This window comes from Babylonia areolata, chromosome 2 (genome assembly GCF_041734735.1).
Source record: "Babylonia areolata isolate BAREFJ2019XMU chromosome 2, ASM4173473v1, whole genome shotgun sequence".
Classification (NCBI taxonomy): Eukaryota; Metazoa; Mollusca; class Gastropoda; order Neogastropoda; family Buccinidae; genus Babylonia; species Babylonia areolata.
In genome coordinates, this window is record NC_134877.1 from 20,201,020 (window position 1) to 20,218,820 (window position 17,801).

The 17,801-nt window shown below is 36.4% G+C and overlaps 1 protein-coding gene across 1 annotated transcript in view; it reads right to left on the bottom strand.

The window, feature by feature from the left end:
* Nucleotides 1-15,712, bottom strand: part of LOC143298964 (kinesin heavy chain-like) — a 40,833-nt gene extending 25,121 nt beyond the window's left edge. Inside the window, exons 1-11 of the mRNA XM_076612023.1 lie at nucleotides 15,275-15,712; nucleotides 12,129-12,216; nucleotides 8,724-8,797; nucleotides 8,131-8,235; nucleotides 7,651-7,699; nucleotides 6,290-6,345; nucleotides 5,396-5,483; nucleotides 3,910-4,034; nucleotides 3,405-3,509; nucleotides 2,474-2,622; nucleotides 644-792 (exon numbers count right to left, since the gene is read on the bottom strand). Coding sequence (XP_076468138.1) covers nucleotides 644-792; nucleotides 2,474-2,622; nucleotides 3,405-3,509; nucleotides 3,910-4,034; nucleotides 5,396-5,483; nucleotides 6,290-6,345; nucleotides 7,651-7,699; nucleotides 8,131-8,235; nucleotides 8,724-8,797; nucleotides 12,129-12,216; nucleotides 15,275-15,394 — 1,108 coding nt within the window. The 5' untranslated portion in view covers nucleotides 15,395-15,712. The remainder of the gene's footprint in view (nucleotides 1-643; nucleotides 793-2,473; nucleotides 2,623-3,404; nucleotides 3,510-3,909; nucleotides 4,035-5,395; nucleotides 5,484-6,289; nucleotides 6,346-7,650; nucleotides 7,700-8,130; nucleotides 8,236-8,723; nucleotides 8,798-12,128; nucleotides 12,217-15,274) is intronic.
* Between the last annotated feature and the right edge of the window lie 2,089 nt (nucleotides 15,713-17,801).

Consider the following 17,801-nt stretch of genomic DNA (forward strand, 5'->3'; position numbering starts at 1 on the left):
TACCTATCTGTAACAACTTTACCAATCTGCAAAAAAATAAACTATCACATTACCTGTCTATCACTTTACCTGTCTGCAAGAAACAGAGAATCGTGAAATGCTTTATTGCTTGGTGTTCTGGTAGAAATTAAAGAGTACTTTCATTATTTTCATTCTATCACTTAACTGACATGTTGAATTACCAACACTAATGGATAAAACTGAAAAACAAAATTCATATTTATACAATGCACTTCGAATGATATGTTGTGCTAAAATAAGTGGAAAAATTTTTTAGATCCTCTTCTGCATTTGTGTTTTCCTGACCATCACACACCATATCCAAGAAAAAATAATGCTAGAAAGCTTGACAAATCAACTGCCTCAACTCAATTTACTTTGTCTATAAAATGGTACCAGTTCACAAAGATAAAACAATAACCTGCATCATCTTCATAATGCCCAAAATATACAGTACTCCTAATGATATCAAAGTAGTACTGGTACTTCTTTTTTAATCAAAACCCTTTTTTTAATCAACATGCCCATATACACACTCTCATGTCCACGCACATCCATAAAATCACACAAACATCATTTTTTAAATACCCCCCCTTCCACCCACAGCAAGCACACACCCTTCTCAACCCTTCCCTGCACCCACCAGCTCTCCAGGACTGAAGCTCAGCCTCCAGTTTCAGGATGATCAGCTTCATTCTGTTGTTCTTCTCCTTCTCCTTCTCATAACGACGCTTCCATTCCTCAGCTGTCAGCTCCTCATTCACCGTCACAACATTCTTGATCGTCTTGGCTCTGAAAAAAAATTATCAAACCATTTCTCCAGTAATGGAAATTTCAGCACTAGTGGGTCACGGTAAAGTATGTGTAGTTAAATAAAAAATACCACAATACAGACAATAAAAACACTTGCACAACATTCACATGAGTTCCATATATGAGAAAAGAACATACCGCAAAGTTCGGTCTATAAGCCGCGACTTTTTACCCCAGCTTCAACCTCTGCGGCTTATACAATGATGCGGCTTATTTGCGGATTTTAACGATCCCGGGAGTGTCACGTTCTCGTCTATTCTTAGCTGCCCTTCAACTCACCAAAATCATGATTTCTGTCCATGAATTTTTGGATGATCTTCAGGATAGTGTGCTAACTGTTCACGTTTTATAAATCAAATCCGCACACATTAAAGCCTTCAGATCAGCATTCAGTTCTACTCGGCTCAAGCAAACACCCTCATCATGCCGAAAACGTGACGTTATGCCTATGATGCAGCCTTCAAATTAAAGGTGATCGACCTAGCAGACAACAGTGCAAGCAATGAACCAGCAGCGACTCCACCTTCATGTTCATGAAGTGAAAGCGAGGCTGAAGTCAGTGACAAGATGGCGGAGGAAGCTGTGCTGGTTCTCTTCAACTCGGGCACTGAAGACGAAGATTTTAGTGGATTCAGTGAGTAGGATGATGTTGAATAAATGTGACTATCCCTAAAGTATGGATCTTATTTTCGTTGTGTTTATTTATTATTTTTTTGTGGCACTAGCAGTATTTTCGCTTGCTTTTCTTTGTGTTGTTCCCGTTTGTGTTTATTTCATAACCTACAGTATCGACAGCTTTTCTGTAGTATCAGCATGTGTTCCGGTACCGGAAATAAGTGCGGCTTATAAACCGGTGCAGCTTATGTATGTATAAAGTTCAATTTTTTCCAAAATTTAGTGGGTGCGGCTTATATACCTGTGCACTCAATAGACCAAACTTTACAGTATTTTGGATAAAGACAAACTGTAAAAACTTTGTTTCAATGTTTACAACAAATACAGGGGAAAAAAATCCCACTTTTACTGGGAGAGCTTTCTTTATATGAGACCATTTTTGCTAATGTTTTCTGATGTTGTTTACTACTGTTGTTTAAACAAGCACCTTTATGGGAGGCAAGAGAAGGTTAGGGTGAGGGGGAAGGAAGAGAAGACAAACAGGTCTGAGGTGAAAGAGGTCTCTGCCAAAATCAAAGATGAACGCTTGTTCAGGCATCCTGGAGATGAAAAGCCACTGAAAGTACTTTTTATACTCAAACTTTCTCCTGATATTGTCACTCACAGTACTAAAAAGCATGTGATATATCATATAATATGCACTCCCTAATATATATATATATATATATATATATATATATATATATATATATATATATATATATATATATATATATATGTATATATATATATATGTATGTATGTATGTATACAAATATATATATATACATATACATACATATTAGATATTTTTTTAAAGTATGTTCAGAATTACATATCATTTTTAACATGACTATTTCCAAAATAAGGAAAGATTTCAAACATTAAATTAACAAATCAAGTATGATTCTGATAAATATTTTTTACACAGAAAGTAAAACCACTATATAATAATATATACTATGAAACATCAGCCTCTTCCACACCTTCCCAGCACATAACTGACCTCTGGCCAAACATGAGGGTGGACTTGGTTTCTGATTCATTGAAGGAGGCAGGGGAGCAGCAGATGACCATGGTGGTGCGGGCATTACCACCCAGACTCTCCTGCAGGATGCGGGTCAGCTTGCTGTCTCGGTATGGCACGTGAGATTTCTGCAACCACATCCATCAGCCATGATCAGTGCGACTCTTTCCAACTGTTCTGAACTTTGTAGTTTTGAATGAAATGAATGCTATTAAACCATATCCAGCAGCCATGAAGAGACTGAATCTTTTAAACGGTTTCCTCTCTGAGATAATACAGAACCAGAATTCATTTCCTTTACAATACACTATCAAACTTATTTCTTTTCTTGGGGAGGGTGAGGGGAGGTGGGATGTGGGAGGTTGGGGGGCAGGGGGCAGGGGGGCAGGGTGGAGCGGTGTGTCCACACACGTGTGTGTACGGACATGTGAGTGTGTCTGTGAGAGTGCCGGTGTTTCATCATGTTTTTCTCTATGTGCATGTCTATGTCTGTCACAAAGTTTTTAATTCTTTGCTGTCGTATTTTTATTTCTATGTATGGAATATATGGACAAACACTTTTTAAAATAAGGAGGACTTACAGGCCTTCTTTAAAGAATAATTAAAATATGAAACCAGAAAGAGTAATAAAAAGATCCATCCATCACTCTTGTAATCCCTCGAAACATCAGAATGGCTGTGTGAGCAACAGGGACAGCGTAAACACATCATGTGTCAGTACATGTGAACCTACATAAACACATTAACATTCACACACACACACACACACACACACACACACACATACATTAACACATGCTCGCTCACTCACACACACACACACACACTCTCTCTCTCTCTCTCTCTACACACACACATGCATGCATGCAGGCGCACACACACACACACACACACACACACAGCCTCTTACGTTTCCTTCAGCCAGGGCAGCAATCACGTTGCCAAGAGCAGACAGAGAACGATTGATGTTCTTGGCTTCATCCAGCACTGCTCCCTCAGCCCCAGTTTTGCTCACCTTTATACACACAGACACAATGTTTTTTTCCAATGAAAAAAAAAAGAATGACAATGAAATAATAGTGAAAGTCAAAGAGAAAAGGGAAACAAAAAAAAGACAGCAGACGGGGAAAAAAACCAAGGAAAAGACATTCAGAAAGACAAATACAAGACAATTATACAGAAGGACATCAAACTGACAGATAAAAAAAATGTCAACTACTTCTGTCAGGAAAGACAATGGAAGCAAAAAGTAATTTTTTTTTAATACACTAAACATGAGCACCAAAAAAACACAACAAAAACATTATCCACAAAACCCAAGAGTTTAAAAAGAGCTAGGTTTTCACTAACAGACATTAAACCAAGCATCTTAGTTATAAGTACATACAAGGATACAAAAAAGGAGAAGGTTGTACCTTTTCACTTCCAGCCAAGTCGACCAGGTACAGTTTACCATGCAACTTCTTCTCACTGTCCACATTCTCCTGTTTCACGTGGATCAGGAACACACTGTGACTGCGGGAACTGTGCTCGTTCATATCTGTCAACAACCATCGTACTCTTGACTGCACAAAATATGCTCACTCACATCCTAGGAAAATAAATGACTAAATTTCAGGCTTATAGGCCAGTCTGGAGGCTAAGCTTCAAAAACTTCTTCAAGTGTGACCTATATCACACGCATCAACTAAAAAGAGCATGCGACTATTCTCACAGGTCTCTGGGGATAAAATGCTATTGGACAAAGAATGGAGATGCACATGGTATTAAAAGATAACTGATCCCAAGCCCAAGTTCTAAAACTCAGATAAATAAAATTATTTTTTATACTGGAAATGAATCTTCTCATTTCAGTTTTACTGGTCAGTCAGTTCTGGGGTTTTGACGGGTGCAACAGCCGAATGGTCAAAGCGCTGGACTTTCAATCTGAGGGTCCCGGGTTCGCATCACGGTGACAGCGCCTGGTGGGTAAAGGGTGGAGATTTTTATGATCTCCCAGGTCAACATATGTGCAGACCTGCTAGTGCCTGAACCCCCTTCATGTGTATACGCAAGCAGAAGATTAAATACGCATGTTAAAGATCCTGTAATCCATGTCAGCGTTCGGTGGGTTATGGAAACAAGAACATACCCAGCATGCACACCCCCAAAAGAGGAGTATGACTGCCTACATGGCGGGGTAGAAACGGTCATACACGTAAAAGCCCACTCACGTGTATACGAATGAATGTGGGAGTTGCAGTCCATGAACGAAGGAGGAGGAGGAGAAGAAGAAGAAGATCCCATATGTGAACTATCAGAAGAACTTCATAAACAGTATTTACAACTAACACTGTTCTTCTTTAAACATTTTTAGAATAATATAACTATGACACTAAATAATCCTGCTGTTTGAAAAAAGAACTTAAACAGAGCTGCAATGATCAAGTACATGGTATTGTTAAAATATAATGAATAAGTTAAAAAATAAAATAAAATAAAATAAAAAAGATGACAAAAAAACAAATAAAATAACAATATCAATCACTTAAAAAACAGCAACAAAGAAATGCAAAGACAGACAGTGTTTGTGTTCAACTGTGCGTATAGTGTGCATGCATACATAAAACTGATAAATCCAGTGTTTGTCTGAGCAAGCAGGCACCTTCCCACTAACCTTACACCCAACTGGTTTTCCTTCATGAACATGTGGAGAACCCGGCTTAATAGTTTATTTGTGAAAGACTCTTACTTGTTAAAGATGGTATGGCCAATGACTATACAGAGAAGCTGATATACCCATGTCTGCATAATGATTACAATGCCACTGACTAAGGGAATCATTGGAGCCACTGACTTTGGTATGATGTATACTTGCCTGGGAAAATGATTACAGGGTTGACTCAAGATGTAGCAACTTACTTGTGACAGCCACATGTCTGTTGGCTTTGCCCTCATCAATCACTTCCATCACCTCCTCAGGACTGGACACAAAGCGCTCTGTGCACCCCTGCCACCACAACAAACATGCCCAAAATACACAATGCACACTGACACATTTTCTAGTCTGTACTGATGTCTAAACTTTGAACAACATGGAGAAATTTTCAAAGAGATGAAACTTGATTGCTGACGATGGTAGACCAAGTTACAATGCACACTGCAGGTGGTTCTTCTTTACGAAATATGAACAGCAGTCAGCAAACAATTTTCATGCTCATTCTCAAAACTTTTCCACCTATCAATTATTACAAAGATGATTCATAGCTCATAAACCTATTATTACATCAGCACCTCACAGACCACTATTACATTCCTGAGTTTTTCACCAAGGTGATTTCAAGAAATTACTTCAAGCTATATCATGGTGGAATATCATTGATGGTAGTCATTTATCTATTACTGGGAGTTTCATCACTGCCAAAAACCAAGTTCAATTTGGTGAAAAAATTTAGGCAAAAATATCTGGAAACACAGGGATAAATCACAAAAACCTGACAGTAACACTCTCAAAAACTGACCTTCAAAAATGAAATAATGCCAGAATTCAAGCAACAGTAGTAAAAAAAAAAAAAAACAAACAAAAAAATCCAATAAACATGATACCCAGTGTATCTGACATTTACTTTTAAAGATGTATACAAATATCACTGTTTTTGTGTTCAAACACTTAACAAAAACAGCAAACAAAACAAATCAAAGAAAATTTAGAAATGGAACTCCCCCCCCACCCCAACACACACAAACTTGCATTATCTTATTAAAACAAAAAAAAACCAACAACAAACAAACATTAAATCCATCACAGCTACTAACTTTAACATAAGGTACTCGGTTCTTGTCTTCATGCACTGACAGGTTGGTCTTGGTGACTGAAAATACAAACAGGAAATTAAACAACAATCAAAAACATCAAATATGATGAAACAATCCTACTGATCCAAGTGTGCAATAATACCATAAATTTCTTTATATTTATTTTTTACTTATTCTTGATATCCTAGCCACCTGATAAAGGCCAATTTTATTATGGACCATTGACAAAAGACAAAAACAACAATAATAAAAAATGTTTTCATGAGAACATTCCCACAAACACAACCATTTCTGTACTGCCTCAAACATCAATAAACCTAGAAGACTTCAATACCATTAACAACCTCCTATGCAAAACATTTAGAACCCTCCAGGCCAAATTCTATTAACTATAACTCCAGAAACCTAGATAAATGAATGGTATTTTGAGTGCTAGCTTTTTGAGTCAATCGTTGTCTAATGGTAATACACATATTTTTTCCTTCTGATGTTCACAGCTACAACATCAGTTCTCCTCCATCAATGATGCATATATATATATATAAACCAAACTTAGAAGGTAGGTAGGTATGAACAAGACCTTTTCAGTCATCCTTTTATGATGATGAGATAAACATGGTAAGGTCAAAGGTCATTTTTTGGCAAAACAGAAAAATCTCATATGAGTTCATCTAAACAGAAAAATCTCATACGAGTTCAGCAAAACAGAAAAATCTCATACAAGTTCATATCTTCAATCTAATTTTTGTCAAACTTGGTATTGTGACTGGCCATGATGACAACATAATCCCAAACTGAAATTTAAAGTCAGATGTTAAAGGTCAATGTCAAAATACTACATGCTATAATAAGAGGAAAATCTGCTAGACCTGCACTAAGAGATACGAGGTCATATTTTTCAGTTCCATTAATTCATATGCTTAATCAAGTGGTTATTGCGTATGTGTCTTCAACACCTTGCCATTTTTGTTTTAAATTTAAAGTCAGGCAGAAAATCTCACTATTCTGTTTTATCAATCAATGACAGAAATAAAGGTGTTTGATTTATTTTGTTTTGTTTTGTTTTGAATAAAGAGAACCAAACAAAACATTTTGCAGACCTGGGTCATTTTTAAAGGAATTAGAAAAAGCATGTTTGTTTTTTTATTGTTTTTGGTTTTGTTTTTGGTTGTTGTTTTTTTAACTTTCAAAACCTGCATAAACCCTGAAACTCTTTAAAGACAAGTAAACTGAGAAACAAGCCGTCTGACTTCCAAATACCATCTTCAGATTACCCAGAAACACATACCCACACAAACACACAGCTAACAGAAACAGATAAACTGTATATCTATGTTACTAAACTTAAGTTACATGCTCACCATCGAGAAGATCTCTGATCTTGTCCATGTAGATCTCAAAGTATGAAACCTAAGCAGAAAGAAAAATATCTATAGGCATTCATTTATGATGAGTTAACAACAATTCAAGCTCAGCAATGTCGACTCATCACTGATAATTCTTTTTTTTTTTTTTGCATTCATAAATTTGTATGTGACATCCTGATTTATTCAAAATCATTTCCATTCAAGAGATAAAGCAAGAGGGTTTGGGTAGGTGAGGTGCAGAAAGAAAGAGATTAAAGGGAAAGTGTGTATGCATGTGTGTGCCAACACAAATTATAGTTGTTATTGACACTGAACCAGACATAACTTTAACTGACAATAAACAATCACCAAATCAAGTGGACTTCTCAACAGTCTTCATTTCAAATCACACAGTCCACCTGACAGAGTAACAGATCATGATGTGTTTGGGTTTTTTTTACTGTTTTGACAGACATTAACAGATTGCCAAGATACCTTGATGTGGAATTCCAGGTTTTCATCCATGCCATAGATGTAATTGAAAATGTCCTGCACAATGCGTGGAATGATTCCCTGCATGCCCTCATCCCCAAGCACACCCTGAAACAGCAACATGATATGTAAATTGGTAAGAAACACCATGATTATAAATTTGCATTGATATTGATATCATATTCAAATCTCTTGACCCCTTCTACACACACACACACACACACACACACAAACACACACACACACAAGTGCAAGCCAAATGCTCATATCCTCACTCACTCCTGCTCTACACACACTTGATTCTGCAAGTAAAAGGAGTTTCACTTTCAGCCTCAGTTTAAAGGTGTCAAATAAACACACATCTTTAATATAATGTTCTTTTCATTTCGTAAAGTGTGTACTGAAGTACTCAATAACTTGAGTTCTGACAAATACAGGTTCTTTTCACTTGGGTAAAGCTTCAACTGAAGTGTAACTAGTTACTCAGTAATGGAGTTCAGACAAATACCATGTTACTATTCATGCCGGGAGTTCTAAAAATTACAAGACGGCAACTCTACATTCTGCATAAAAATACATGTGTGAGAGACACATACTTCCATGGTGTGCGTTTTTCCACTGGAGGTCTGGCCATACGCAAATATAGTGCCATTGTACCCACTGAGTACATCTGAAAACAAACAGAATGCCTTTAATAGTTTAAAATCCAAACATAATATTCCAAAACACAGAATGAATATCTACACTATGACTATATATGACTATGACATTATATAAATATATTATGAATCAGTAACTAAGTATGCACATGACTCAGACAGACAAATTTACACACACATATTTTACATAATTTGCAATTCTTTGATTCTTTTATGCTACAAAACCCAAGCTGCTGATGCTGGTTTAAGTGTTATCAGTTTTATCTGAATTCAGAGAACCAGTAAACCCTTATCAACTGTTCTCCCAAAAGATCATAAATAAGGATGTTAGTGTTCAAGAATTAAGATCCTTTTTTTTTTACAAGAATGACTGAGATTCCTTGTGTACAACTACAAGAACCCCTTCTAATTATGCAAGGCAGTATCAGAGTATGTCTTTTATTCTCTGTTTGTTATTCTGTAATAAAAAATAAAAAATAAAAATTTAAATCATTTGTTAGAGCTGTCATTTCTGAGTAAATAAATCAAACTCATCAAATCATATAAATTATGTAAAATCATCAGCCTAGTCTGGTGGTTGATTAGTCTTAATACAAATATATAATAATATATATATGCTGTATACAGGCAGTCTCCATTTACATGCAGATTCAGCAAATTTAGAGAGAGAGGAAAAACTGAAACTGAACATTCTCAAATCTTAAAATCGATCAACTTTCCACAGAAAAAATGGGAAACAGGAATCTGTTACTTTAAGATAAAGACAGAGAGATGAGGTACTTGTATTCTAAAAATGGTGGCTACAAATTGTGTGGTGAATAGAACTGATCCAGCAACACACACACACACACACACACACACACACACACACACACACACACATGACACAATCACACATGTATACATGCCACACACAGGACACACACAAATGCTGTATCAGCATGTGTAAAAACATGAAGCAAGAACAGAAACAGTAAAATTTCTACTTTCAAGGGTCAACATCTAAGCAGCATTTCACCTTCACAAAATTTCCCAATTAAAACCTGAGCATTAAATCTTTATGCATATCATACTATCAAGTACAAAGATTAAATTCTCAAGCTCGCACATGCACACACACACACACACACACATATACACAATGTATGCACACTAACACATAACACAGCACACACTGTCAATTCATTTCTCCCCCCCCCCTCTCTCTCTCTCTCTCTCTCTTGTGATGGCAGTGACCATACTGCACAGTGACAACTGTCATAACCAGGAGTGTGACTAAGCTCCTGCAGATCCACTGATCTATACCTTCACCCCAAGGGGTCAATAAAATGACGTGCTTTGAACAACTCAGCAACACTGCAACAGCTGTGTACTGCCTGCATGCCACTGCCAACATGTACTCAGCCACCTTATCCATCTCAACTTTTCTCCTATTTATTTATACTGGAACATGAATACATGAATGAAATAATTTAAGCGAGGAGAACGAACAATGCTGGTATTTGGTATGTGTGCACACAAACTGGAATGTGTGCATGTTTTAACATATACACCATTAATTATGTTACAAATGAACTGTATTTTGTTTTAAACTACAGAACACTTTACCTTTCAACATGTAACTTCTGTGACATCAAGAAGGCCCATCATCATGATTAAAATAGACATCCGGTTTCTTAATTAACAATCATATATCTTATAAAAGTTCATTGTAAACTTATATACATATAAGCACACACACACACACACACACACACACACACACACACACATTAAAAAAAAATGAAGATGAAGAGAAGAACTATTGTGTGTGACATCAGAATTTTAAGGAATTTCTTTCTTTCTTTAAAATTGAATTGAAGTCTTTTTCCTACCTCTATGCCAGACCAACCAAACCCAAATCCCTTCATCCATCATTCCATGCCTTCCTTATCTTTCTCTCTATATTCTCTTTCATTCAATGTTCTTGTTGTATATTCAAACCTAAGGATCAAATAATTTGTCAAAGTAATGTTATATATGTCTATATTATAACAAAGTATGATAGAAGAATTTTTCAAGAAATACACAAACTTGAGTACATTTTATTTCATATGTCAAACTCAGCGTCAGTTCTTTATTGAAACTAAAAGTGTCAGTTCTAACTTCTTTACTGAAATAAACTAAGCCATTATGATTATCACCCCAATACAAAATCACCCATCCAGTTTCAAAACACTGCACACCCCTTTTTTCCAGTTAAGTTCAGAGAGCACAAGCAAAATGACACAACAAATGTGAAATACCAAAAGCATTCTGATTCAAATGTTCGAGCAAATGACACTACACTGACATAAATTCAGAAACCTGTTCTACCTCCGGTCCTTCCCAACCTCTGAACCAATCCTCTTTCTAAAACAGCAAACATCATTCTGATTCATAAACAGGTTTGGCAAATAATTATGTGGGTAAACATGTTTCAGTTACAAGCTCACAGCATAAAGTGCAGGTAAAGCAACAGACTACACAGACCTGTTTGTATGAATGGAATGTTTGGAATTTGTACAGAGCACAAGGATATGGATGGATGCCCCTGAGATGGTTTGGAGATGTAGATAACTGATAAGACATGGGAACATTAGGCAGGAATGCAGGTAAACATTAATGCTAGCAGTGCAGGCTTGGTGCCAGAAAAATTGTTAAGAATCAGGAACATCAGGACAACTCAGCAATGTGCATTAGTGCAAGATGAATGCGAGTTATATTCAAAGCATGCAAGCTTGGTATACATGTATAGACACAAGAAAATGTTCTATGAACATATGTTTACACGGAAATGTAAACTGATAAATATAAACACAAAAATGTACAAGGGAGTGCATGGGCACTGTAAATTATACTACTATGTGCAAATGTCAATGTATATGAACATGCTTGCAACTGACTATCATGACACAGAGAGAGAGAGAGAGAGTGTGTGTGTGTGTGTGTGTGTATGTGTGTGTGTGCACCTGCATGCATAAAACAGTGCATGTGTGCACTTATCTCAGGAATGGTGGCCACTGTGCATGAGTAATTAGCACCAGCCAGAATGGCTATTGACTGGCTAGCAGATGGCTGTCTTATCACTGAGTTACCACAAAATGTTAGCCAAGAGGAGCAAACCGATAGGCCTGCTTTGCTTCATTTTGACATAGTACAGTATATGACACCAAATTCAAGTCTGTGTGCAAGCAATATATGTGTACATATCTTTAATTTTGCTTTTTTAACTGAATGATCTAATCTTATGAGTCTTTTCAAACTTGAGAGTAAATATGGCTACTCCATCTACATAAAACAACCTGTAAAAATGAAATATACCTGCAACAATGGGCTTTGCAGTGACTGTGTACACATGTTCCTGGGTGACGTTGGGTTTCAACACTCTATCAAACACAAACACCTTTCCCTGAAAACAGTAAATGGCATATGTAATAAATAATATGACTGAATTTGAAGCAAAGATAACAATAACAATAATGAAAAGATAATATAGAACACTTAAACAGTGACTTTTCTCAAACAGAACTCGAAGTGTTTCACATGTGCCAAAAAACAAAAATCTTTATACTATGAATTTATCACAAAATAATAAAATAAATAAATCTATAGAAATTTCAATCTTGAAGTCAATGGTTATAAATACGCTGTCATGACCGTGTCTATATAATAAGTAAGACATGCATTATTTTTTCATTTTACGGTTTTTATTGTTTTCTGCAATGATGATCCCTTATCCCTCTATAATAAGTCAATAACTACAAATTTGTACAAATGAACTGCTTTCACAACTTTGTTCAAAACTGCTTACAACAATCACCAAATCAGTTATAAATTTAGAGACAACAACCAGAAGGAACTGACCAATATCAGTTCTTTACACATTCCTAGAATACAAGTTTATTATGTGGACATTTTTATCATTTGCACTTCATTTTCAATTTCAGTCACAGTCCTTTCACTAAAGTATAGAAAAATAGTAATTTGTATTCACACTCGAAAAAGATTTGACAATAATTTGGGCTATTTCTGGCATTAGCTGTAGGCCATGAATTCTTATTCTTTTTTTTGCCAAAATAGCAAATCACTATTGAAAAAATAAAACATTTCTTAAAATAATAAAACTAAAAGACTTAACTTGTTTAAGTCCTCTGTAAATGCTAAATACTAAACCTAAGTTTGCCGACGATACTACTCTAGAAGGGCCGATTACGAACAGTGACGAGTCAAAATATAGGGAAGAAATGCAAGAACTTGTCAGCTGGTGTAATCAAAACAACTTAAACTCAAAGTATCAAAAACAAAAGAATTAATTTTAGATTTCAGGAAGACCAGATGTGACCCCTTACCACTTGTCATTAAAGACAAGCAAGTAGAGATCATCAGCGAATTTAAATTTCTCAGACTGATCATTTCCAACGATTTGAAATGGGAGAAAAATAAGAAAAAAAATGGTTAAGAAAGCACAACAGTGCTTGTACTTTCTTCAGCGCCTCAAAAAGTTCGGAATTAAAAAAGAAATCATGGTTGATTTCTACTGAGCAGTCACTGAAAGTGTGTTTACCATCGCTATTACTTTTTGGTATGGAATCATTTCCAATGCAGAAGTTGCAGCCCTGAGCAGAATTGTAAAAACTGCCACCAAGATTACCAGGGCTGATCTACCTTCTCTAGACGACAAAAATTATAAGCGGCTACTCAAAAAAAGCAAAATCAATCAGCCAGGATGAATCACATCAGCTGTTGGGATTTTCGAAATGCTCCCTGCAGGTCAACGGTACAGAAGTATAAGGACGAAAACCAATCGCTTCGCCAATAGCTTTTTCCCCAAAGCAGTCAATGCCCTGTCTCTCGAACAAATCCAGTATGATTAAATAGAATTGTGTAATCAACAACCATCTACCTGAACATCTAGTGATCTAGTCATCAGCCCCATCCACATGTAATATGCAGCTTCTGTTCAAACGTGTGTGTGTGTGTGTGTGTGTGCACAAGTTTTTGTATTGATACACACATATAGGGATCCTGATATATATCTACTGTATCTGTGTTTGTGTGTGATTTTCGATTTATGTTTGTACCTTTTTATGTACTATTCGGAGTATTCCCCCCAATATTCCTTGTAACCCCAGTACACTTGGTAATAAAGACATGATATTCTATTCTATTCAATCACAGTGATCAGTGTTTTCATCAGTTTTTGTCCAGTTGTCTTAACAAAATACTGCAAAATACACAACAAACATGACTACTGTATGCACAAAACCACAAACACACACACACACACACACACACACATACACACTATATAGATGTTTAGTGATTTTTCAATCTTGACTTATTCTTAAAGTTCTAAAATGGGCTATTCTTCTGTTGGTTTTTCTAATGAAAGATAAGTGATAGAATCCAAGTCTTAGAACATAATAAGGTAAATATATGGCTGAATGCAGTTTTGTTTCCTACTTCCACTTTGTGCTTTTATTCTACTGAATACTGTTCAATATGAAGCAGGAACATGGAATCCAAAACAGGGTATAGCTGCACTGCACACCCAGCACACTCTTCAGTAAGACCTTGTCACGCTCACACAGTCACAGTGTCAATAACAAAAGTATTTATAACTGAAGTAGTTTTCTAAATCTAAGGCAGCAACTTTTCAGTAAAATATAGCCTCCAATATATATACCATGTAATATAGACAGATAGATCTACTGTGCACAGCCTTCAATAAATATACACCACATAATATAGACAGATAGACCTATTGTGTACCAATTGTATGTACTATTTCATAACTGATCACTTCCTCTTAATTTGCATGACCACATGCTAGATTTACAAGTTTTACATACAATATTAACATTTTAATTAATAAAATTAATTCCCAAATGCATGATAATTCAAACCTGCTAATCTTGTAGTTTTACTTGAATGGGTGTGGTGCACAATGTTTCGGATAATCCATACCTTTGCATAAAACTGAAACTTGTGAAAGTGGAACTAGCTTACTGATGAAGGAATTAAAACTCTGTTTATCTAAGTTAGTCACTTGTTCAATAGTTGGGACCATCACCTAATACTTACTCATTACTGGTTGTTATTCATTAAATTACATTATATCTGATTATGTCAAATGAAAATAAAAGACTGACGGGAATGAAGGTTAATTACAAAATGAAGAAAAAGAATATTCTGATAATTTCAAGACAGCAGACGATGGGACAAAAACCACTACATTGGTACCTGTGGGCGAACAGTATACGTTGATCTGATACTGATTTCCATGACATTGTCTATATTATTCATCTGTTATTTATCTAAATTTGTTCCAACTACCAGTCCTTTAACTATAACAAGCCTTAAATTATCAAAACGAAAATAACCTAATTCGGGATGATTAAACTACAATTTTCTTGTTTTATTCCCTTCCAAGGTGATTAAAAAAATAATAATAAATCAACACTTACGCCACATGAAGTCGAGTCATCAGTGGGAAACTTCAGCACAAATTTGCTGCCAGCTTTCTCCTCTGAGTTATTCAATGGCCTTACACGGCACACAACTTTAATATTGCATTCGTCTGCCATACTTGCAACCTGTGTCTTTTAGGCTACAATGACCTGTAATTTCTCCGGCCAGTCGATACCGGAGACTGAAAACAATCGAATGTGTGCCGTCTGGGTTGATTAGCAGTTGCAGACTACAGATTCACAACCTTATCTGTATGAAACGTCTGTTCATCAAAACGAACATCATCTTGACAAAATGGATTAGTTACATTGCTAAGAAACACGAATTTGAAACGACAATAGTCACTTAGCAAAATACAAACTACTGACGTTCTTTGATTCAAATTAAAGCACTTATTCTGCAGGTTGTAAATCCTCAAACGACGGCCATTTTTCTCAAGCAATGCACTGTGGGAAGTGACGTCATCTTGTCATCTGCCATATTTTTTAACGAAAACCAGTTTCTGAAAACGAGTTCCAATAAATGTTTGTGTGTGTGTGTGTGTGTGTGTGTGTGTGTGTGTGTGTGTGTGTGTGTGTGTGTGTGTGTGTGTGTGTGATGCTCCGACTTTGATGCCGGAATAATTATTCACTGATTGTTAAAAAAGCAATATGCCACGTACGGATGCATAGTTTGTCGCAAACCAGTCGATGCAGTCTACCTTGATCTAAGGAAAGCTTTCGATACAGTTCCCCATCACAGACTCATGAATAAACTAGGAGGCTATGGGATAAAAGGCAAGCTACTATTGTGGATCAGAGACTTTCTAAATGGAAGATCACAGTTTGTAAGTGTAAGTAGTAGTAAATCATCAAAGGTTAAGGTAACTAGTGGTGTACCACAAGGTAGTGTTCTTGGCCCAACCTTGTTCATATACTTTATAAATGATATGCCTGGTGAGGTAGATTGTAAAGTAAAAATTTTTGCAGACGACACTAAGGCTTACTCTGCCATCCGAAATATAGAAGATAGAGATCACTTGCAAATGTGTATACATAATCTGGTTAAATGGACAAATACTTGGCTGTTGCAATTTAACAGCGAGAAATGCAAAGTTCTGCACCTTGGAAAGAATAATCCACAGTATCAGTACACGATACAGGAAAAGGGGGTAACTCGAACAATGGATAGTACAACAGCGGAAAGAGATTTAGGGATCATGATGGATCCAGAACTAAGCTTTGAGGCACATATAAATAATATAGTGAAAAAGGGAAATCAAATTTCTGGTCTTCTTGTGAGAACTATAACTAATAAATCTCCCGAAATTATGATTCCATTGTTCAAAGCTCTGGTTAGACCCATTATTGAATATGGAAACTCAGCATGGTGCCCTTACCTTAAAAAGCACATAAATATGATTGAAGGAGTTCAACGCAGATTTACCAAGTATATAACTAGTAATACTAATAGTACTCGTGATCTTAGTTATGAGGAGCGCCTGGCTCTTTTTAATATGCCTAGCCTAGAGTTTACGGAAGATTAAGAGGTGATCTCATTGAAGTATATAAGATCATGCACAACTGATATTTATGATCCTTGCACCACCTCTTCCTTGTTTACTATGGCTAACTACGATAAAACTCGAGGGCACAATTTCAAAATAAACAAAACTAATTTCGTAACTAACCAGTTCCGCAAGTTCTTTACAAATCGTATCATAAATCTGTGGAATAACCTTTCCTATGACACCATCAATGCACCATCGGTAAACGCCTTCAAAAATCACATTGACAAAAAGTTTAAGAACCATGTATTTTCCACAAAGTTAAATCTTTATTGAGCTGTAGAGAAATATAGTATACACTATGCCAGATTTAAACAAGGGTCTGTTCACAACAAGTGATCCAAAATCACGTAAATGGACACTGATTATGAGGGCAAAAGGCTTTTAGCCTATAGCCAAACATTTCTGTGATTCTGTGATTCTGTGATTCAAAATGGATCTTGCATTGTCATTGCTGGAGTCATTCTAACAAAACAACATGGGGAAAACAACATCTGTCTCACTGAAACACTGTGACCTGCTATTCCCTGCTTAAAGTTTCCCTTCTGCTTCTGAACAAGGTGAGTTCATGTGAGTCTACTTCAGTCTCCAAGTCGACTGACCGTAATCAACATTTGTTGACATCAGTTGGGAAAACAACACCTGTCTCACTGAAACACTGATGTGGCCTGCTTAAATTGAAATTTATATCGATGGTCCAATAAACGGTTTCAGTTTCCCTTCTGCTTCTGATAGGAGTCTTCTTCTAAAAGTTGACAAACCGTAATCAACATTTGTTGTTGTCGTTGTTTTACGCTTCTTTGACCTAGATGGATGTCATTGTATTTTTTCTTGGTTGGCAGGCATGGATAGGGGGAGTGGTAGGCCGGCAGGGGAGGTCTCGGGATCGAGGTGAAGGTATGGATGGACCGATCAGGGTATATGGGCCGGGAGAGGTAGCCGGATGAGGGAGGAGATGGGGGTCTTGCAGTTGGACT